This window comes from Strix uralensis, chromosome 19, assembly GCF_047716275.1.
Source record: "Strix uralensis isolate ZFMK-TIS-50842 chromosome 19, bStrUra1, whole genome shotgun sequence".
Classification (NCBI taxonomy): domain Eukaryota; kingdom Metazoa; phylum Chordata; class Aves; order Strigiformes; family Strigidae; genus Strix; species Strix uralensis.
The window spans coordinates 6,732,810-6,757,414 of record NC_133990.1 but is presented as its reverse complement, the minus strand read 5'-3'; the positions used below and the strand labels follow the sequence as shown (position 1 = coordinate 6,757,414).

The window sequence follows — 24,605 nt, the reverse complement described above, 5'->3', positions numbered from 1 at the left end:
CAATCTTGTGAAGTTATCTTCAAATTCATTCAAACCAAAGCAGAGGCAATTATGCTTTGCCTCCAGAATTAGTTTCATATATGACAAATAAGTGACAATAGGTTTTTTTTCATACTTTCAACTAGTTTTCAAAGGTCTATAAAAAAAGGAAAATTAAAAGCAGAAAAATACAGGGCAATAAGTTTGAATAATCACTGGTAAGTCTTGCATGTAGTACAGAGCACAGCCCAGATCCTCCACACAGTTTTGATCACAAGAATCTAAGCAGCATATTAAAGTTACAAGAGTAAGTAGGTGGTACATTGGTCATAAGATCATATCCCAAATATTTACTTTGAACCAGAATTCAGTTCTAAACCAGAAGTGGGCTAGAGATTACTGGAAATCAGTCTTACAGAGGATGAACATAACAGCTTGTAAATATTAAAAACATGCACCCACCAGACACCACTAACAACTAGACACCATTCAGCTTGTCTGGTCGCATACTTTTTAAAATTTTGTAAACATATCTGATAATTGTGCATCTTTTGCTTTGCTTCCCTCTGCCTCCAACTATAAGACAGTTATTCGTATTTCAAAGAGGATTATTAAAGTTAAATGCAAGCCTTCTCTATAGGTTAAGAACAGTCACTGAACAGCATGAATGGACAATCATCCATTGGCTAAAGCCCCTGAACTCAAGCCCTCTAGTAATTACTTTAGGAAACACCACTAGCTTCCTCAAGTATGTGATGCATCACGAGTAACAGAAGATAAACCCAAGTAAAGATCAAAAGTCTGAAGGCACAACCTTCACATACACGTATTTCTAAACTTGGGGAGAGGAATACAAGAAGAATGAGGAAAAGGTTGGATGAAATAGCTAAAGTGTCTTCAAAAAGACATTTCAAATAAGTGGATTTGTTGATTTCTTGATACCTCAAAAAATGTGTGCAGCTTCTACAAAGGGAAATATTAAAATTAAGAGGTTTTTATATAAAAGAACAATTCCAACAATTCTGGAAGAAGTTTATTTCACTTACTACCCCCACTAAAACTGCAGCACTCATTCTGACACTTCAATACATTCTTCAGCTCTCCTCCCAAAAGAATACATCCATGTTCTAAAACATTCCAAAGCTTCGTCAATGTTGGACTGCAGAAAGAAGCTTGATAGTGTTACAAAGCTTATACATCCTCTCAAATGCTTGGGGCTACCAGAATTACCCTTAAGAAGCAATTCTGCATCTCAACATGGAACTAGGAAGCAACAAACCTTTTGATCTGCAATGCTTCAATGCAATGCATAAAATATAGATGCTATATGTATGCAGCAGCAACTGAATAGGTATGCACTCAGAGACCATTTGCCTTGTGGAGGTATACCCAAGTTTAGCATGAAATGAAAAGTTCATGCAAGCCTACGAGCAAAAATGGTTTTCCTGTAGATACAACAGCCCTGCCTTTAGTAGGTCTACTGTTTTTATATCCATTCACCTGGTGGATCATGAAGACCAGTAATATTGTCATAGAAACAGGCTCTCTGAATATTCTGAATCTCTAAGGCAGAGAAACAGCAAAAACAAAGACAGAAGAGCAGATACACAAGACACTTCAGTTAGTATACAGAACAGGTTTATCAATTGCAAACAGACTTAACTGTGCTACAAAAGCAATCAGGCCACAACATATTCCATGCACATTTCAATTATCTGTGAAAGCAGGTTGTGAATACTTGGACCAAAATACTTTTGCTTCTGTGTGCGTACTCAAAAGGGAAGGAGCAGATCCCCAACCAAAAAGTTCTTTATATATTCATTAAAACTGCTCTCTGTAGCTGAACCAAGAGGGAAACTCAGTATTAACCTATTGCATCATCTATATCACAAGCTTAATTTCCTCCTTGAATAAGAAACTACAGGATTTGTATACTGTGACATGTAAATATACTCTAATTAATATACTGTGACGCTAAAAATTAGAACAGAAAAGTCCCTGCTAAGTATTTATTTGGCTATTTCTGCTTCTTGGGAGTATTTTGGTAAAAATGTTGATAAATACTTTCAGCTGATGTGCAGGTAAACTAGCTAATGAACAATGCACAGTTAAAATAGGAATACATTGCATTTGATTTTAATATGCAATATCTAAGCACTAGTATGGCTGTTAATGAATTTTATTTTAGGAGATGCAGATTTTCAGGATATCACCCACCACTGCACATGAAACAACTATGCTGGTGCTCACATTTTATTAACAGCAAGAAGCATTACAGCTGTTTATATTCAGGACTCTACTGCAGCAAGTCCAACTAAGAGTTCTGGACAAGATTCTACATGAAATTTGACATAGGGTAAATCAGTGAATCAGTTCAAGTAATGAACATGAGAAGCAGCTACTCAGAAATGGTACATGTGCAAGGGACCATTGGTGCAACCCAGCTTCCTTGTTGTACTTCTGGTGCTAAACAACAGAAAAAGTGCTGTAGATATTTACAATGTAGAGGTGGAAGGTGAGGAGGGAACAGGCACAAAAAAATCCAAACTCATCCAACAAGGTAAAAATCGCTAACAACTTGTGTGCTCGGAACATGATTTCTTACCATCCTTCCAAAGCTCTGCAACAAATTTGTCAGAAGACTGGTGCAACAGTGTGGCCACATTGTCATTCAGGGGATCCATATTCTTCATCAACCACTCATCTGCCTTGTAGTCTACCTGCAGAGCAGCCAAGTTGCACATGATCAGATAAACTCCCAGCTTTAGGTTCAAATCATCAAAAAAAGGCTTTCAGAACACTATACTGATGTTTCTTCCTATTCTCTTCTTGATGCTTGCTTGTTGTTAGTTGTGCCTCCTTAGAACAAAGTACCACGAAAAGTTATTATTCTTTTGAAAAATTAAATGGGAGCTTTCTTAAAAATTTAGCAATCTGACTTTTGCTTACTAATAGCTGGTATACATTTTCAGCCTAGTGTTATTGCCAAAATAAGGCTTTACTGTGAAGTTGTAAAAAGAACTCTAGTATAGAACCTAATTACTTTATCTAAATTACTAGAGAGTAAATTAAGGATGTGCTGCAGCAAAACTTTTTTAATTTCACTATAGCAGTTATACTTAAACACTTTGTTCTATAAAGAAAACAAAGCTCAAGAGAACCAATTCTGTGGGGTGCAATTAAAACTATAGCTCAGCAGTTGAAAACTCAGTGCTACCAACACGTGTTTCATCCCAACCCAAAAGAGAGCCCTAAAATTCCATAAGCCAAACAAAACCTCTATATAGACTAGCACATTTTTAATTCAGCCAAACCAAGAGTCCTCTGCTTTTAAATAAGGGCTTTGGAAGGAAAGCCACCTTTAAATGCTTCCAGCATCCAAAACCAAGTAAGATTGTTATCTTAATACTTCTTGCAGGAAAAGCTACTTTATGAATTATTTCAGTTTTGAAGGAATACACATGCTGATCAAAAACCGAAAAATGCCTTCTGTCTGAGGAGGATATGCAGTGCCAGTATTCCAGAAATGCCCACTCAGTTTGGCAGAATTAAACCATTCTTCAGAACAATTACTTCCTGGTAGTCAGGCACCAAGCTGTTTCACTTCATTTTGATTACCTAAAGGTAACCTATTATGAACTGCAGTAACAGTGATGATTTCATAATGTTTTAAGTAGTGATACAATAAAACATCTAATTTCTTTATTTCACTTTTTGCCACAGTTACCTAGTTGGCACCACTGACATTAACAAATAGATAACAACAAGCCATTAGTACTTTAAATGAAAATTGAAAGATAGCTTTTAATCATTTGCACAACTTGTTTTTTCTAAGTATCAGGGCAAAAACTCATACTAGGATTAAGTTTTAATTATTTATGAAACTAATTACATAGCATAGCCCTGGTGATCATGAAGGATCCACAAACTACACGAATTGCTGTTATTTCATGGACATGTTCACAATCCACCTGAGCTCCGGCCCCCTCAGCAGGAGACTGAAGATTGAACTAACAGTAAAAATGAAAAAATTATCAGCTTACCTACAAAAGGGGATACACAGAAAGTTTTATGTGAACTGAGGAGATAAAAATAAAGATGGTACTGACACAGCCCTACTATCATCTTGGAAATGCAGGTATTCAGTAGAGATTCCTTTCAATAAAGTCCTGAAAAAACACTCACCTGTAAGACCTGACAACAAAAATCAAAGGGAACTCAAATATTTGCTTAATATTAATTTCTGTTTTTCAGTTCTATCTGGTAACACGAGTTCCATCCCAGCTCTCCTGAATATGTTCAAGAAAATTAAGCAAGGCCACCCTCCTGCACAAGTATTTCTAGATTTGGTATCTATACTGCATAGTACTTTCCCAAACCCAATATTTATAACCAAGTATTTAACATTTAACCCTTACCTTCCCTGCATAGTGAATAATGCAGAAGTCTGCTTTGTCCTTTAGCTGTCTTGGCTTTTGGAACTTGGAGTGGGTTCCTTGCTCTTGGACCAATTTTTCCACAAATGTCTTGTCAGTAGCTTTAGGGAACCAGCATTCTTCATCCAGTAATGCCAACACACCAGGAGGATTTGCCTGAAATTCAGTTGAATTTAATCTGCATTAGTATTTAACATATTTTTTTAAAAATTTTTAGTATTTAAAACACATCATTGAAAGCCACAATAAGAAGTTTTCTAAACTGATTCAAATTTTATTTAAATTAAAACAAGCTGTGGGGGAGTCCAGTCCAATGAAGGACATAACTGGTTCAAACAAATTCATTCCAATGTACACGGAGCCAGGCATGACTGACCTGATCTAGTGCTGCCTAGAGCCTTGCTTTGAGCAGAGACTGGAATAGATGACCTCCAGAGTTACCATCCAAAAATGTCTGTGACACATACGTTGTTCACAGCAGCTCATCCACATTTCCACAGTAGTTAATGTCATGCTTTAATGTGGGCTAAACTCAAGACAATTATCCCTCCCAGCCACTCGATACTACTGTGGCAGCCGCCAAGCCTCCCCTTGCCAAGCCCTGCGTTGATATCCATATCCAGTAGCAGCATCCAAAGAGATTGAGCAGGCTCCACTTGAGCAGCCAGCATAGTTTTCTATACTCCCTCTCCTCCTTCCATAATTCAAGCACTCCATTTGAAGGTTTGTTTATTCTTAAAATGAAGTAGGGAACAACCAATGTCTGTATTTTACAGCTGTAGAATTGTTTAACAGGATCATTCTCCTCAGAGAAGACAGACTGATGCACACAGGAAGACAATGGAAAAAAGAGGTTTATAATGATTTACACTTAAAAAGTTTCTACTGAATGTAAAGTTTGCACATTTGAAGAGAGATGTTTCTATATGCCTACCACATGGCATCACAGTTACAGAACAATTATGAAAGTATTGACATCTGCCTTGCAAAAAAATAAAAAAATAATCAAGTAACTTGATGTATTTTAGGATATTCACCTAAACATCTGCATACAGAAAGCACTTACCCCATGAGGGTTTTTGACAGAGATTTTACCTTCCAAGGAGGCAGAACTTTCTGGAGTTCCACACACAAAGTACAAACCTTTGATAACTGAAACAATATTTCCCTTTTCCTACTCTAAATAAAAACAAGAACGTAGCTCATGGGCTTTTCTGCTCTTCAGGACACATGGCATCATTGGCAGCTTATGTGTATTCTAGAATACACACACAGAAATGTAGAGAGTAGTAACTGCCATGCCCTAGGTTTAATTTAAGAGGTCAAAATAATTTTGACAGCGTAGTTTTGAGGTGTGAAGAACGATAACTTTCAGGAATGATGATCTTTGTTGTCCCCCAACTGGTCCTCCTGCTCTTTGAAGCCCTCTTCAGCTTCCATATATTGAGCAACCAGAAACAAAAAAAATGTTAAAAAGCACAGTGGTTAAAGCCACCTTTAAGATACTGTTTTCCTATTTGTAAGGCAAATTTATGCTGAAAACTCTACCCTAAAAGAAGTTTCAGGAATTTTGCTATTGATCTCAAATGAAAAAAGTTTGCCGTAAGTTTAGAAAAGCTTTCTAACTGAGCCACCACTCCACAGCTCCTGTAACACAACGGCATGGTTTAATACGAAAGTGATAGGATCAAGTACTTCATTAGTACTACGGAAAAAAGGTATAAAAATAGTAGTTTAACTCAAGTGTTCTACCGTAACATCAGGGCAAAATCCTGTAAGGATAAATCCTTTTACTAGTTCATGGTATTTTAGACTTCGACATTCGAGTTAATTCACTTTTTGTGACAGCACTGCAAGAAACGTCTATACAGTCTTACAATTTGCAGGCAGTAAAAGACAAACTCAGGCAGCTAACCTCTTCCCCTTAGAGCATTATTAATGCACAAACTTACAGGTCTTTCGATTAAGTCAATGCAAGGCTGCAGATCCAGTCCAAAGTCAATGAAATTCCACTCTATGCCCTCTCGCTGGTACTCCTCTTGCTCCAGGATAAACATTGTGTGGTTAAATAACTGCTGAAGCTTCTCATTGGTGTAGTTAATGCAGAGTTGCTCAAAGGAGTTCAACTACAAGAATAACATTATTAAGCAAGATTAATTCAGTGACAGGAATTATCACATATCTGGAAGTCAAAAATTTGACCTTACACGGGAATTTCCCCAAAACTCTGCAACACTCAAATATAACGTAAAGAAAATTGGAAAATGCATTATACAAGTCTCTTATGTTCCCTGTTACATATAATTAAACTAATCCATAATATGAAAAAACATCATATATAAAAGAACAGTTTGGACTAAAGTACGACTTTTTAGTACTGTAATTTAGTGTTGTCAAACCATTTGCATGCTACAAAACAAAACCCCCCTGCAGCCTTGGAATATGCATGCATTAAGTGCCTACAGTTACTCCTGAACACACATTAACAGGGAAAACAAAAGTCTGATTATCCGTGTTTTGAAGTACCTCAAAGATTTCAAACCCAGCAATATCCAGAATTCCAATAAAAGACGCTCCCTGTCGTTTGGTCCTGTCCAAAGCTTTATTAATGCGGTGAACAAGCCAGCGGAAGAGGCGTTCATAGGTGGCCTTTGCCAAAGCTTCCACTGCAAAGTCTGCCTGAAAATCCAAACAGGAAAATTTATTTACCCTGGAGAAGTCATCAAAAGAACACAGACACAGATGTTATCACAAATAACTTAGTAACAGAAGAAGTTTAATGGAGTTAATACCACTGAGGAATGAAAACAAGCAGTAGAAAGAGTATGTAGTTTGATTAATGTTATGAAAAACTTGTTTTTAAACTGTTCCATAAAAAACCAAAAGCTTTCTGCATATTTGATACATACAACAATGACATTGAAGGATGAAACCAGCAGAAGGTCAAGGAAAGGGAAAGGTTTCTTCTACTCTACCATTGATTTTTACCAGTGGCGGTACACACTTAACCCAATTTTCCTTATTAAGAGCTAATCAGGATGAGGTACAGTTTCACTTCATCTTTAAAGCACCAAAACTTACTTGCTCTTTGGTCTGGGCTTTCTGAACGTAGTCTCTGCCAACTTTGATGCGCGGTGTCAGTATGGCCCGGGTGAACTCCATTACGTTCATTCCCAGCAGATGGCAGAGTTTCTGTGCGACTGGAGATCAAAGTAATAAATGGAAGCACTTAAATCCTCCACCTTCCACAGCAGCTAGCAACACGGGTGAAACAAGCTACTGACAAAGGCAGCCATGTGCCAGCTTAGAAGTTGAACTGCCGTTCCAAACAGCAGTTCGGGAGGTGCCCTCATGTCCTGTGGACAGATCTACCCCAGCACAGAGCCTGCATCCGCAGGGCCTCCATGGCAAGGCTGATGGACGTCTCTACAGAGGTTACACTGCTGAATTGCCTTAGGGGAGTGCAGAAAACACTAGATTTGATGAAATTGCAGGGAGGTCACTTAACAGCCCATAGCCCACGCACAAGTGTTCATTTTGTTACTTTAAGAGGGAACGTTCATTTTCTCATCTCCAGAAGAAAGCACAGTATGAGGACATCACACATCAACTCCATCACACTAACAGCTGCTTAACAACTGTGTTTCCGTTCAGGCAGGTATGCCAGTGTAATGCTGCTATTACAGGCTTCATCAAAATACATTGTTTAAACAATTTAAAGCATGGGTTTGTCATATTTTATATAGAAAAGCAACGCAAGCAACAGCTCACTTTAGACAGCATGAACTCTCCTGGTGTCACGTTCATGATTTGAAATAATGTGTTACCCACACCATCATTACCTATTCTTGCTACAATCCCTTTTTCTAAATCAATGTTCCAGCAGGTTAAGTGTTTATGATTCCATACTTCTAAAAATGAAAGTGACACTATAAAGGTATTTTTAGATCTGGGTAAGTGTTGCCCTTTAGCAGGAAGCCCTTCACACTACCAAGTATTTTAACCCCTTCTCTTTGTAATCTGACAGCTCGTTGTTTCACTGACAAAATGAAAAAAGCTATTTTTACAAGTCAGCATTGGAAAATAGATTTTAATACCAATATATTAAGAGCTTCCTCTGCATTTTATTTGCTGATTTTAAAAACATGCTCTTAACGCTGAGATTCTCTGTCTGGCTATACATTCATTGCAAGGGTTCATGAATCAACACGCAACTTAGTGAAATTAGGGTGGCATCACAAATTGAGCACTCCTTTCACTTTAGCTACATACAGGAGCATTTCTGTGCTTTGAGTATAAAAATACACATCAGCACATCAAAAAACTTACAACCTTAGGTGTCAAGTAGCAAATGCTGTCAGGATCTTTAAAACACAAAACAAACAAGAACTTGAAAATATTAGTTAGCCACGAGCATCAGCTTGGTACTGTGACTAACAGATACTATATACAGGGTATTACAGTTTAAGGGAAGCAGGTTTCTCCCCCCATGCAGCACTCCAAACACTACAGTCAGCTCCTCTTTCATGCAATGTAACATGGAATTCATTGTTCCTACTTTTCCGGTTTGTAGTAAAACATAGCTTAGGTAACAACAGTAACAATAAACCATAGTAGAGGTAATACTAAAAATCACTTTTAATTCAGTCACTGAAGGAATTGTAGCCAGTATTTCAGGAGGTTTGACTGAAAGAAACAAAACCATTTTCAAGTCAAAGTTCTATCATTTCAGGAGACTGGTTCACACTATTTCAGCTTGATTAATCTTGCACTTTAAGAAAAGCATAATCCATCTTGTTGGCTTATAACTGAGGAAGTTCCTTTTAAAACGTGAGATTGTAGAAAGCCCTGACTATCCTGACTTCTATTTTATTACTGTTGGGTTTCGGATATAAAATTCTGAATTATTAGAAAGCAAAAGATACTGAAAAAGCTCGTATCACAGTTGAAGCATGAATCTTATGAGGTTGCTTATGAACCTCTGCCCTTTCAGCAGAAAGATTTCTTCCAAATCTGGCAAGCATGAAAGGATTCTTTAAATACAGCTTCTCCCTTCTCTTCATCCATGAAGGCTATATGGTTTTCTTGCCATCTCTTGTATCTATACATGAAACCGGTATTTTTTTATCTGTATTTATTATCTACAGGGTAGAATTTGCTTTCCATTTCTTTGAAATCCACGTTGTCCAGGTTCACATCTCCACTATCCACACAAATTCCTTCCCATCTATGGAGACATTAACCTGACCTGTTGCAGACACATACCTCTAAATGAGATGAATCACTATCAAGACACACTTAATTCTCTGGAGGACACCAGGGAAACCCGTTACAGTGAGATGTGACAGTACAGATGACATGGGAGAGATCAATTTCACTCGGTGTCTTCAGAAAGATACAAAGGCCACATAACCAAAGTAATTTTGAAATATAAGAGAACAGAAATATGCTTTAACTATGATCTGAGCTTTTCAGAATCTTTGCTTTATAATTCAGAATTTTGCACCCAGTATTATAAATATCCAACAGTATCAATATATTTATATCCAATATTACATTTTAGAATACTATGCCCAAAAACCAATGGTAATACAAAAGTCAAGGTAGTAAGGAAGTAATAAGCATCTGTATCTTTCTACATCACACCTTCTGAATGGACAGTGACTCAGGTGAGATGCCTAACCTGGCACTAAAAGCCCAAAAAACTGATCCTTCACCCAACCTTTTTTCCTCACTGCAAAACTCAAAGTGCCAACTGCCAGCCAAATGTCAAGTCAATGACTATTGAACTTTAATTCACACCTGTTTGCTGGACTACTTTGGGCAGCAGGCCACTGCCCTGGGAAATTACAAAAGTTTTGGACACTGCAAGCAACCTACACGCACAGCAATTTAGGACAATTACGAAATGAGATACAGACAAGAATTTGAGTCATGCATGTGCAGCAGGTCCTCTGAATGATGGTTCTTGCTGCTCTTTTCACTGAAGTCAGTTCTCAAAGCTGACTTTCCATGAGAACATTTAAAAGGCTGGTACTGAAGTACTAAATTAAAAACTCAAGATCTGTGTCAGCAGTTATCTTTTTTTGGTGAAGAAATATAGTCCTCAGAATGCTGATCACGTTACAGGTACTAACTGATAAATTAAATGTTAGTCATGCTACCATGCCACTTCAGAAATCAGATTTTTCTAAATACAGCATTTTTATGTTCAGCCATTTCACTATGGAAGTTGTGCTTGGCCTCCAGGGCTCTTATCATTGGCAAGAAAACGGCTGTCAAGAACCAAAGAAAACAAACTGATTTAAGCATGCACTTTTTCTTAGTGATTAAGTCTTTGTAGATAGCAATAAACAAGACTACAACTGAAATACTTGTTCAAAGTTTAGAAGCAATGCAAACAGCATAAATTCTGTTGATGGATACTTAAATTTGTCTGCATTACAAGAATGGAAGAGGAGAGTTTTAATAATTGCCCTTTGGCTACTACCACAACAGTCATGGCCTCTTTTTGGCACAGAATGCTATCAAGGAAGCTCAGAAGACTGCTCTGTACTTTTAAAGATATGCACTAAACAAACACAGGAAGGAAACTACAGTTCATGTTAAAGCAAGCCATACAAATGTGATCAACTCACCAGTATTCTCTGGCATAGAAGCTTGATCAGTATTCCTCTCTTTCTTAAAGGAAATATTTCCAAATTGTAGCACTGAAGACACCACTTTCAGCATTGCTGTGGTAACAAAAGACATATGCAACAGTTTTATTGATGAGGGCTCAGCTTAACAAATTTTTCTTGTTACTTGTGTCACTTTCCTTCCAAATTCAAAGTATGAATTGAGAAAGGAAATAAAGTTTGTACTGTACTTTTGGGGCAAATGGGTTTAATTCAACTCCAGCTCATGTTAGGCAAACATTTGCTGCAGGTTGTCAAGACACTGAAGCAACATTAAATTTGGTGACATTAAATTAGGAAGCATATGCATAAAAAGTACACTTGAAAAATCCAGAAGGCTCAATAACTTACACAAGACTTCATCATGCGAAAATCCCATGATATGCATGGCTTCCATAGTCTCCTGAAAGTTATCCTTGTCTTGTTGCCCAGGAATGGGGATGTAACCATTAGATAAAAATCTGTAATTGTTAAATCCTTCAAGCAGCAAGTCAGCTGTATTGTGGAGAAGGGGAAGAGACAGAAACATAAGCTCAAGAAGTGCTGTTCACACCCACCTGTATTCTGTTCTCACTAAATGTGCAAGCTACGCTTTATGAAATCAGCTCCTCAAATATGGCTACAACCCGTTATACCAGCTTCTGAAACTGTAAAAGTGAGTGTACCTTAAAAGCTGAAGCCAGATTCCCTGAATCTCTATCTGTAGCAACCTACATTAGCTCTTTAATGCATTAAGCCTGTAAACAGAACGTTACTTGAATCAGGGATCTGTGAGATCTATTTGGAATATCCTAAAAGAAGTATTTCTATTGAAAAGTAATAGATACAGGCAGAAATGGAGTCAGTTATTGATGATAAATACATCAAGGATGCTAAACACAGGCTTATCTAACATAGGAGCAGAAAGAGTGGATCAACTCTCTGAAGCCTGTTCCTTCAGTGTTACATTTTATCACAACCTAACAGGAATTCCCAGTTACCAAGGGAAAAAAAGAGTAGAAGATAACCAACACAGTACTGAAATGGCTGAAGAAAGCCTCAGGGTTTCATTATGTTTTTGTAAAACAGCTGCTTTTCTACCCAGTTTGAAGGCACGGTCCAGAAGAGATAGGGCTGTCACTGCCGACTGGGTTTGTTATTTATCAGCTGGGAGCGCTGCAGTTTCAATCCAGTGGCTGCCCAAACTGCACTTTGTCACGGGGGAGCCATCTGCTTGAAATACAACAGTTGCCTGACCTCATACTTGATAAAACATAGAAGGGATTTCAAAACAAGGCCACCTGGCTTTTCATTCTTTTTAAAACTCACTGTTTCAAGACCAAAAAACACTTGAAACTCAACTTTGTTAACACTGAACTAACAAATGTGGCACACAGAAGCAACAGGTTTACAAAATGAGATTCTCAACTTACACTTCAGGTGCTCTCCTGCTCCAGCAAGTAGTTGATAGAAGATATGAAATGTCCGCTCATCTTTAGCCTGACGAACAGCACGAGACTTTTCCAACAAGTCTGATTATAACTAGTCAAGGATCTTCTATAATTTTTAGTTCAAAATATCCAGTGCAAACAAAACTTTTAAAGTAGGCTACATAATTAAAGACCAACTAGAACTTCAATAGTAATGACAAGATTATGTCCAATATGAACTTTCAGTAACTTGAAATGAGAGGTTTTAAATTCAGACTGGTAGAGCCCACATTTAATTCCAGCAAAATAATTTCCTGAATATTGACTGAATTTCCCTGCTACATACAGCTGACAATTGTCTGTAATGGATCAGCTGAAGTCTAAGTGAGGGGGGGAGCTGGCCATCCTTTTTCAATCACTTTCTCTATTGAGGTCATAGCCGAACTCTTAGTACCAAAAACTCAGCAGCTGCTGAACTCAGAATACTTTATCTGAAGTTCATTTGTCATTTTTCTCAAGCACTGCATTTTTACACACAATCTTTACTACCTTTAAACAGCTTCCAAATTCATTTTGTGCAGCAGATAGTGTCTAATAAGCTGCTCTAAGCTGTAATGTTATTTAGGTTTTTATTTCTTGATATTCCATATTGTAAAACAAATGTGGGATAGCAATTTGAAGTGACACACAAAGTAAGGGTGTGAGAGAAGTTCTTGTGATGAAGAAAAAATTCCCCAAGAGGTAAGTCCTCCTGTTTTCATAAAGCTTTAAGCAAAACAATCCATCTGAACTTTCATAGAAGCAAAAACTGCATTCATTCCTGTGCTGAATGAAAAAATAATTTACCATTAAAGCACATTTTGAATAACCATCTTTCCCAGCTTTATTGGGAAATCATATTTTGTGACAGTTCCAAACTTTCAGTGCACTTGAAATTAATCAGTTAACTCACAGCAACAGAATGAAAGCTTAACTGCAGCACTGTTTATGATTAATACTCACATGATATTGTTTACCATGACTTCCGATTTCATAATTTTATGACCACCCTATTGCTATTCCCCCAGAAAAGAGGATAAACTAAAAAAATTTACACATTATTTTTAGTATAAGGGAAACAACTTCACAGAAAGACTTTCAGTGCAAGTATTTTTACTCGTTCTTACACAATCATAAATAAAACTAACCTTAAGGTTAAAACTGAATTAGGCTTCAGTATTAATTTCTAGTGGGTCTCCTGTTACTGAACCTACGTTGGTATCTAGAAGACTTAAGAAAACAGAAGGTGTCCCAGCACTTCCAGCTCCATCACTTTATAAAGAGCACCACCTCCTCCCAGGCAGAGCGCTGCTTCTGCAGTGCTGATGAGAGCAAAACCAAGCTTTTGGCACAACACAGTAGCTCAGCTTCTGATTAGGGAGGCGTTTTTATTCTAGAAAGAAACGTTCACAGAGCAAGCACACTTTAAATGGTTTCCCTATTTAACATACCCTGTTTTTAAGGCTAGTCTGAAAATCCAGCTTCAGAGTGTTAAATTTTGAGGTATCTGATTTCTAAGCATGAAGAAGCACGCTGACTTTGTGATATTTGATCGGCTATTTTGAAACAAAGGAAGAGATGGATGTTGTCAAAGGAATGCAGAAATGTGGTAACCTTTCACTGCATTCCAATGACTTCTAATGTTAAAAACAAAACAATAGGGAAACTTGCATTTTACAACAATGTGGCATGAAGTAGGATACATGTCTCAATGTTGGCCCCAACAATATAACCAGTAACATCAAAGTTAATCCTAATGAACTTGCCCTGAAAAGAAAAGAGATTTTTTGTAATTACTGATTTAAGACAACAATGCTGTCTATATAAAAACATAATCCTACCAGCATTCATATAACAAGCATTTCACACAAGTTCAAATGAAATCTTTTCCCTTCAATGTGCTCAGTCATCATTTCAGTGGAATGTGTTATGCTGCATACAAAAGCTTTCTAAAAATTAAAGAACTAGTATCCTAGACATGTTTGTAATCCAGACTTATGAAAAACCTTTTTGGAAGTGAAGCTCCATTTTTTTGCATTGACAAAACATGCTGTCTAAGGTTGACATCAATGCTGAGATTTTAAGTGAACATATTTCTATATCAAACTTATCGGAGCCTAAAGGTGCTTTATCTGCAGCCATCCTGAATCTGTGTGCTGTCCAGCCCATCATACTTCTACCTCCAATTCCAAAACCAGAATGGCTATCTGCATGGCCTCTCTTTTCTAGCAGTAGGTAAAAGAAAGGACTAAGAGAGACACTATAGCCATTTCCTCTGCATACATCTCCTCTTCTCCACGAAGGACCAAATAAAGAGCACGCTTCCCACGCACAGAGCAGCTCTTGGAAAGAAAGTGGTTGCAAGAGGATATATTACACCAGTTTTAAGCTACATCAGGCTGTTAGGTATTCCTCTGATTGCAACATGTGAGGAAACCACCAGGAATACCTAGTGACTACACTGGGCTCTTCATTTTCATTGCATCCAATTTCTACAGTCCTCTATCCACATACGAAGAGGTTTTGGAGATCAGGGAGCATCACAGCAGTTTGCTAACATGTGTCTAAATGCTTCTTTTGATAGTATTTGCACAAAGCCACCTACCAATACCTTTCATGAAGGTCTTCTAAAGGCTCTCATAATCATTATCCAAATCCTCGCTTACCTCAAGTGTGACTGATCAGTATGTTAAAATTAATTCCTCTTTGGCAGATCCATTCAGCTCAGGGACTGTACTATTGATTTTCATATTAAATATTCTACTCTACAAGCTTGTAGAAGATATATATTCTAGCAATGGCCCAACCTAGTAAGTGTATATTGGGGGTGTATTGCCATGCTACAGAATTACACCTGAACAAGCTGCTGCAATAATTTGAACTATTCCAACTTCTTACCACAACACCCTACCCTTCTCAACTTCCCTGATAAATCCCATTCATGTCAAGAAGATTTGTGTGCACAAAAGTGACCAAGTTTCTCCCCCCAACCACATCAGTGAATTCAGAGAAAGGTAGAACCTACCTACCAGCCTTATCTTGACTTAGTCTTAAGCAAAGCAACTGCTCCATGACTGTAGTCATACGTTTTCAACTCAAAGTGATTTCTTCAAGTTTGAAGAAAACTGATGGAATAATTTAAACTAGCTTCAATGGTCACTCCCTACTGCTTAACTGGCAGTTTGGTTGGAAAGCCAGTGGCACTAAAATGACCACGCCAAGGAACAAGGCTTATTTTCAAGCATGCCCTGTCAGGGACCAGCACTTGAACTCAGATTTCTGAGTATGAAGAAACAGAACACTCTAAGCTCAGCTTGTAACTGAAGCATTTATACTTTTTGCTCAGTAACAATTCCAGAAAGCTGTATTTATAATTGTCACCAAGAACGAATTAACATTTTACTGAAGTTCAGCCAACAGACTAGCTATACAACACAACTGTCAGCACTAGCATGTCAAGAATGGCAGCTGATCACTTAACCCAGAACAGGTACCACAGAGCCATCTTAGAATAACATGGCTTGAATCTACCATGTTACATGCAAAAACAAACATGAAGCATTACATAAGGTCTAGTCAGTGGCTTTTTCTGATATAATTCAGAACTACTTTACTTTGTTTCACCCTTAAAAGTTATCTAATTTCTGCTGTCAAGTTACCAGTTCCATGAACAAAAATAATTGAGAGGAAATGCAGTCATTAAACAAGCTGACACATCAGAAAAGGGGACCCGCATGCTCCCTGCTCCAAAGTTCAGTCTTTACTGAAGCCTGTACTAGAGAGGTTACTTATGTAGTTCATCTTCTTAAAAGCAAAATATTAATACATCCTTCTGGCTAGCACCAGTAAATCTTGCTATGAAATCTTTATCAGTTAGAGACTACAGTGATGGTCATCTAACAACTGAATTCTGTTTACACTGTCACTATAGCACTAAGTACATGGCTTTGTAAAAACCACATCAGAAGGAAGCATTTAGTTCTGCAATATGAATCCAGCAAGCCCACTCTCCCATCCACTGCAAACTAGAGACTTTATTTCCTGAAACACAAGAGAACACTGCCTTTGGTAGAAGAAAAAAAAAAAATAAATGATGTGACATTAGGTTTATTTCAGTCCTATCTGGTATTATCAGCAAGCAGGGAACAGGCTGGCATCCTCATGCTGCATGGTGGAGACTGTCAAGCCTGTATGGGCTGAACAACAGCACTTCTCACTTTGTGGGAAGATATCTATTTTTTAAGTCAGGTTTTAAAATGGTTCTTACTGCATATTATTTTTTCTGCATGATATGACACCATCTGGAGTGCATTATACTTGCTCCTTTATAGAAATAGAGCTGGAGCTATCTGAGTGATTATGTTCACAATGGCAATGCAGACTTCAACATAACACAAACCAGATGCTAACATCTTTTAGGAAAAAAGTATCCTCATTAAATTAGTACAATCTTCAATGGATCCAAGACGTGTAACCAAGTAGAATTATTGTACAGTGAAACCTGTTGATATTATAAATCCTATACCCAACATATATAAGCATCAAGGAATACTGTAAATAATGTGGCTATAAAATTATCAAAGTTGAATTTCTACAGTACTCTGCTGCTCTTCATTGAAAAGGCTAAGGGATTTAGTCATGCCGTCTTCCAGAGTCATCACTGGAGCCAAGTTCATACGATATAAATCCAAGCAACTGTTGAAACATCAAGGCAGCCAAGAAATCTTTCATTTGTTCTGTAAATTTTAGTTTTCTTCTCAAGAAAAAAGATTTAATACCTCCTATACAGTTTTAAAGCTGTACGAAAACCACCTTTCCTCTGAAATAGGAGATGGCTTTTTTTTCTTTTTTCTTTAACGGAAAGAAAGTTTTAAGTAGTAGTAAATAGCAATCCGCCCCAGGTTCCACCACTATTTTTAAAATAATAGAACACATCAAAAGTGGTTATCTGCCACCAAACCAGTATGTGAACAGAAGGCACTGACACAAGAAAAACATCAGCCAGCTACAAGAGCGCCCAACACCTTGAATAAGTCGTACTGCCTTTCTGACTTTCCTTCAGTAAATCAGACAGAAGGGCATGGAAATTTAGAGAGGTTTTTACAGGCAAAGTTTGTGCTTTTTTAAAAATCGAGGATGCTCTCTCTAAACCAATCAATTGATAAAGTCATAGCTATTGACAAGAAAGCTACATATTTAGCCAAATTCCTTCATACTTTATAGTAATTCAGCAGTAATTTGTGCATGCAAGCCACAGTTTAGCTCTGTGGCATAGTTATATCTGTTATACTATGAACACTACTGTCAATTCAAAGACAGTTGAAGTTAGAAACTGGATAAAACTAAAGCAAGTTTTGCCAAGAGCCAGCAAAGATGCATCTTCAGTGACCTCACAATGCAGAAAGCATTGTAAGAGAATCTGAATTTGTAGAGGAAAGAACAAAGAAAGCTTCTGATACTAATTAGATAAATTCCTAAAAAAGGGAATTTCTTCACAAACAGTAATCCAGATTTACACACTCTAAAGAGAAAAGGAGTAACTCACAAAGCGGGAGGAGTTGTCATTTTTCACTGTCTTTGCATTCCCAAAGGATTCCAGAATGGGATTTGCCTGAAGCAGCTGACGCTCCAGCTCCCCCTAAAAACCACACAAACAGAAAAACAAACATTAGACATCAGCACAATGCACACGCAATTACGGGTTCCTATATTCTGTTTCTTCCTGACAGTCATTTTACCCAGGTGGTGGCAGTGGTACCACCTTCAGAAGGGGGTTATTTTTCCTCTCACTTCTAAATCCGCTGATAGTCCCTCCATCCAGTGAAGAATGTGTTTCTTTTTGTTTGTTTGTTTTGGTAGTTGTTTTGGTTTTTGTTGGGGTTTGGTTGGGTTTTTTTTTTAAAAAACACACACACACAGAGCAGTGACCAAATAAGGACTTAATGGATGTTGAAAATCATTGAACATGAAAAGAAAATTCATGTTTAGAGCTAGTGAAATTAGGCACAGACTTTGAGTGCTTAAGAGGAATAACTTATTTAACTGCTTTAAGATTTTAGTGCAAGGTTATTCTAAAACTTCTTGTTTAGTGATTTGACAATATAGCTACTTTGGAATAGCTATTTTCAAACTGACTTTCAAATCAGTGAAACACTCACTTTCAATCAGCCAGACATTCACAGCATTGCAACATCTCTGCCCTGAATGCACCTGAGAAGCATGCCAGAATGGCACAATGGAGCTGAGCAACACTGAATACAAAGATCATTTTCAAGTTGCTCAATTCAGCCGACATTGGTCAGTATGTTTAATGTTTTTAAATGTTTCTTTAAGTTCAAGCCAATGGACGTAGAAATCAAAGTACTTATCTTAAGGAAATTGCACAACAGCTTTTACAGTTGCTGTGTGAGGCAGTCTGGTAACAAAAAAGTCTGTGCTGCTTCCATAAGCCCAGGAGGCATGTATGTACGTATAAATGTGATACTGTCCTTCCTGCTCTGAAGGATGGTTTAAAAAGAGAAAAAAAAAGAAAGTGAAGCTGTCTGGAATGTAGTCTCAAAAACTGACTCTTCTGTTCATAAACCTGCTTTTTACAATTATTTATAGCATAGGTGAATAAAGGTCCCAGACTGAACATCAAAGAATGGGAAACGTATGTCTCTTAAGGCTTCCACATGAGGTCAATTCTTACACAGGCATTTAAAAAAAAAAAAAAAAATCACTATTTAACACCCAAAAGAGGCTTTTGTTTATATAATGAAATATATTTCAACTCCTCCTGGAAACTAATGGCTGCTAGTTCTTTAAAGTGACCTCAAGTTATCTGCACAAAACCTGTTTACTTCCAAATATATTCCCTTTGGGACTACATATTCGCTGAATTCTGAAGTAACTAAAGAAGATACAAATGTGAGAGTCTTAGCCCAGAGCACACTAAGCACTACTCAGGCCACAGTGCCTACTCACTATATGCTCAGGTCTGCCAATGTTAAAAGTGCTCCTGAGAACTGTAAATTGACAAAAAAATCCACAATTGGAGAAAAACTAGATCCCCGTTATAAACACTCTATGCACGTCTGCAATTTATATTCTAAACGTTTCCTATGTAAACGCATCAGACAGCGGGAAAGCACTTGCTCACACCATCCCTCTCATCCCCCTCTCCCAATCATGCTGTCAGCTCCTGCTAAGACACCAAGTATAAAAATGAGAAGCTTGCTTACCATGCTGTACACAGCTTGAAATAAACCACATTACGTATATTAAACGCAGCAAGCATGTCACAGCTTACATTTCAAATTCTAGCTATTCTGGAAGAGAAAGCACACTGACTTCAAAATGTGACTCCTCCTCAGAACATCGCTGTGCCACTTGAAAGCATCTCACTGCAGGCACACTTCGTCCATGCTTTAAAGTGCTCCCATGGACCACAACCTTAATTTGGTTTTGCGCAGAGGAACTTCTGCAATGCATTGTAAAATCATTTCACTCAAATTCTCCAACTGAATGCAAAAAGTTCTTAGTAGCTCGGTTTTACAATCACCTCTGAGCATTTGAAGAGAACGTTCAGTTGGGTCCTCAGATGTGGGTGAAAGCCGTGAGAATGAACAGAGTGCTCACAGCCTAGCCAGCCTCTGTGGTCTGCACTTGCAAGCAGACTTGTCGTAGCAATCATTAAGCAAACCTCTCACATTATGTTAAACAGCTTCTGATTTAGTAGTTTGCATTTTCAGATGGACTGCTTTATGGACAAAAAACAATTCTCTTTTTTTGAAGTGTTCAGTGTTTTGGAAAGAGTGTAAATTTGGCCTATAGGCATATCTCCTGCATTGGCATCTAAACAGAACTTGGAAAAAGCAGTATCACAGTATTGTGGAGAAAGTGAAGTCATGCAATATTTCATGCAGGGCAACATTAAGATGAGGACAGGTTATTGTCTCAGTTTCAGAAAAACCGGCATCCCAGTGATTCAGTTCATCGTGAAGCCTGGGTGAGGCAGGGAAAACTACGTGCTACTCACATACAACAGGGATCCACTCTGTAGTTCAAAATGACATTGAAACAGAAATGTTAATGATTATGGTTTATGCAATATCAACACTTCTGGATTAGCATGTTTCCACTGATACATTTCAAATGTTTGCCAACAAAAGGTTTATTTCAACCCTGACATGCTAACTCTAAGCAAAAGGAGGTTTAAACTAAACACTGCTCCATCTATTTTTGGAACAGAGAAATATTTTAGTAAAAACCCTTAGAATTGACTGAGGTTTGCAAGGAGGGAGGATTAAGTTAAATACTAAGAATGTCTGTAACTTCTGAAAATGAGACTGTGGGCTCAGACGCATGATTGGGTTACAGAGGTCTAACAAGTTACCACACACTAGCAAAGGCATCACAGCTGTCCATGGGATTTCTTTTTGCCTCCAATATACAAGACCTAACTTGAAGTTTCTTGTATTATTTTCCTTTCCACTACAGGTCAAGTGGCACTACAGTCAGCTTTCAGAAAAATGTTAAGGGGAAGAATACCGTCAGCTAAACTAACTCATGGTAGCTTCTTCAGTTACCAAGCCTTGGCTATACCATACGGAGCTGTTGCAAAGCTTTTTCTTTATTTAAAAGTTGTGCCCATGACAAAGGCATCACTTACCATCTCAGGTTAGAGAGTGGAGCATTTAACTTGCATAACATGCGGCAGCAATTTTCATCTCTTTCCACAGTCTTACCCTCAACTTCCACCTAACCTTCCCTCTTTATTCTCCTTCACAAGTACACTCCATAGCACTGGGAACACTGCAACTCCTACTCTTGTACCAGCAGGTGGTCTGGAACAGATCCACTACTGCTGCCCACCCACGGGAAGAGAGGGATTAGGGGAGCAGGAAACTGGCTGCGTTTTCTGCATGGCAGCTCCAGCCAACCTGAGGAGTAAGAGCAGCTGAAGCTCAAATGAGGAAACATTAATTAAGCAGCAACAATGAACAGATACATCACTCACACCACTTAGAAAGTCAGGGGAAACACTTGACTTCAGAGGATGATTGGTTATGCCAAGCCTCTTACACTTGAGATCAAAGCCTTTATCAGGTTATCTGAGAAGCTATAAAAATATTCAGACAAAACTGTAGGTTAAATGAAAAGAATTCTGTAGCTTTTATTTAGTACTTTGTTCAATATTTTTAAAGTGTTCTGCACTCTCTCAGCAGCACATTAACCAAGTATACACACAGCATATTGGAGAAGGTCAGCTAGAGAGAGGGTGAACCTCTTGCTTCAGGACAGACTAACACCACTTCAAAGTGGCGAGAAGTGCTTTGCAATGCTGAGGAACTTGCAAGCTCTTCACTAGTCCACTCTCTCAAAGCCACCTAAACATTTACAAAGTTTATTATTAGCTATATACCTCTACAAGATTTCCCACGTGTAAAAATTGACAGAAAATAGAAGAATATATATCAGTCCGCCTACATAACTTTAAAAGCAGAAAGAAAAACACTTGCCTGATGTTTCACGGGTTTAGGTGATTCGGGCTGTTCATTGCAAACAAACAAATGCATATGTTAGCAAGCAAGCATTCCGGCTGCAAGTTACATCCCAAATTATTCATGTCAGTAGGTTTAGTTTAACTATATACCACTTCATAGAAACTGTTCAAATCAATTTTAGAAATAAGTTATTCGCATGCGCAAAATACTAAAACCTCTGTTTATGCAAAGGACTAATTCTAAATAAAACACAAGATGACAGATGGATCTTGAGCAGCAGGGAAAAAGGACAGCAGTTTAATTAGTTGTGCACTGCTTTCCACAGCTTCACCAAACAACAACAAAAAAAACCCAAACCCACAACACCAAGTAACTTTCTCTATAGCCTTAGTCACTGCAAGGTGGTTTTGTATGGATAAGATGATCATTATTCTTCAAAAATCAAACAGGTTATGAAAAAACCAAGAGGAAAGCAATACCTAAGGAGTCTGGGGTTTTATTTTTGCACTGTACTTCAAGTATTTAAGAAATGCAAACCTACAACTGAGACAAAAGCTTTGTTTCTTTCAAGAATGACTGTCCACATGAGAAGCAAAATCTTAAGGAAGGCCTTCAAATTTTGCTAGGAAGAAGGGTAAGGGGAACATGAATGTAATAAAGTAAAACAAAAAACCCTCAAAACTCAAGTTGCACAGTTTCTGCAGAAATGCAGAAGTTTTTGATTCCGTTATTATTTCCTTGGCTCAGTCTGAAAGTTTTAATAATCATGAGCTTCACATCAGAGAGCCTAGGGGGAAAATATTGTGGCGAAACACACACCAAGAAATTTTCATACCAAGCCAGATGCACACTCCCTCCATTATGTCTATTATTTTAAACAACTAGCACTATTTTAGTGCAGAATAACAGATTTTGACAGAGGTCTGTAACGCAGCTGCAAAGGTTTGGCTTACTCAGTTAAGTGATGTGAATTTTGCAAAGCTGCATCACACCTGCTCAGAAAACAACTCAGGCATCTAAAAAAGGGTTAGATGTTTCAGCATGAAGCTACCACTCTCTGTAATCACTGGAGATGGGTAGGTACACCTAGGGGGTATTTTTTTGCTTCAGACAAGATGAGCTGCTCTCTCAGGGTGCCCGTTTCTGTCCTCAGACACATAATTAACTTTTGTGTTTAAATTCGAGCAGTTAAAGCCCATCTGGGAAATCCTCACTGAGGGGAGCTTCAGCCTGAGCAAGCCTACCCAAGATCCTGTACTTCAAAACCAATTATGTTTCTTTTGAAATTAATAAAACAAATTAAACAACTCAGCTTTTCAGCTACAAAGGCAAATGCAGTCACTGAAAGCAATCATTAACCTGAAAGTATCGAAGCTTAAAGTGACACCATGGCGAAGGCTGGAGTTTGGGGTGGGAAGGGTTTGGGAAGAGGGCAAATGAACAAAAGTCAAATTCCATTCATCTGAACCAGAGGTACACAAGTGCCAGGATGAATGGAAGAGACAGCAGTGGTGGATGGATGCAGTTATTTTATGGTACTGCACATACTACCACGACTGACAACATCTGCTGATTTCATGTATTTGACCATGAATAGGGTCCAGGTTTGCCCACAGTCTACCAGCACAGCTAGGAGCAACCCCCAGCCTCATGCAGCCTGCAGAACATGCAAATTCACAGCAGCCCCTGGACAGTAAGTGACAACCATCACTCTTTCTTCTTTTGGAAAGCCATCTATGCAATTATTTTTCTTTATTTCTATTTTGCAGACTTCCCTCCCCATTCAAAAATGAAGTTTGCAAACTAAAGCAGAACCCAAGAGTCAGAATTAAGACTCAAACTTCTTAACTATATTAAAGCAACTCTAACACACGCATTAACAACCCTACTTCATTGTTTTTTTATTCTCATTCCCACCTCACTTAGTACATAGCATTGATCATCTACAAAGCTAAGCAGTTTAGAAGTCTCCTTTTCCTCTCTACCCTCCTTGCTTAATCTGTCCAAAACCCTCTCTAGACACAGCCGCCTCCTCACCGATTACCTGTAGTTGTTCTCCTCCTCTCTTTTTATTCTAAATATCCTTTTCTCCACACCTCCTGAGCCTAAAGAAGAATAATTGAGAGTGAAGGCAGACTCCTCTGTGTGGCCTAGGAGCATGGGATAGCTGACCAGACCAGCAGACAGCAGTGTGGGTCAGCTCTGGTCTGAGATGCCTGAGCTAAAGCACAATGGTTGTCTTTTATAAAGCTGGTCTATGCCTGGCATAGTTAATGACTGAATAAAACACAATAATGCTTGGTGCAGGCAAAATATTCAGATTTACTGGCAAAGTTCTTAACTACCACCCCAACTCCCCAAATTCTTTAGAGCTCAGAGTTGCTGGACGTGAAACTAAAGCTTTCAGTTATTTACAACAGCTATCTTCTATCTTCTCTCCCTTACTACACACCAACTACAACTGTACCTGCATCAGTTCTGACTCCCAACCAAGCACACTACAGACAAGGATTCAGGCTCACTTTCATCCCACCTTCAGTCTTTAGAAGAGATAATGTTTATAACTCACCACCAAGT

The 24,605-nt window shown here is 38.1% G+C and overlaps 1 protein-coding gene across 4 annotated transcripts in view; it reads right to left on the bottom strand.

Annotated features, from left to right (window-relative positions):
* The window catches only part of MYH10 (myosin heavy chain 10), a 102,852-nt gene that overhangs the window by 25,417 nt on the left and 52,830 nt on the right, over positions 1 to 24,605 (bottom strand). Inside the window, exons 6-17 of one of the 4 annotated variants that reach the window (XM_074888883.1) lie at positions 22,044 to 22,073; positions 18,086 to 18,178; positions 14,244 to 14,307; positions 12,505 to 12,603; positions 11,444 to 11,587; positions 11,054 to 11,149; positions 7,497 to 7,615; positions 6,942 to 7,094; positions 6,368 to 6,541; positions 4,398 to 4,571; positions 2,585 to 2,699; positions 1,480 to 1,542 (exon numbers count right to left, since the gene is read on the bottom strand). In XM_074888883.1, coding sequence (XP_074744984.1) covers positions 1,480 to 1,542; positions 2,585 to 2,699; positions 4,398 to 4,571; positions 6,368 to 6,541; positions 6,942 to 7,094; positions 7,497 to 7,615; positions 11,054 to 11,149; positions 11,444 to 11,587; positions 12,505 to 12,603; positions 14,244 to 14,307; positions 18,086 to 18,178; positions 22,044 to 22,073 — 1,324 coding nt within the window. The remainder of the gene's footprint in view (positions 1 to 1,479; positions 1,543 to 2,584; positions 2,700 to 4,397; positions 4,572 to 6,367; positions 6,542 to 6,941; positions 7,095 to 7,496; positions 7,616 to 11,053; positions 11,150 to 11,443; positions 11,588 to 12,504; positions 12,604 to 14,243; positions 14,308 to 18,085; positions 18,179 to 22,043; positions 22,074 to 24,605) is intronic. The other 3 variants (XM_074888886.1, XM_074888885.1, XM_074888887.1) reach the window with 3 other exon arrangements.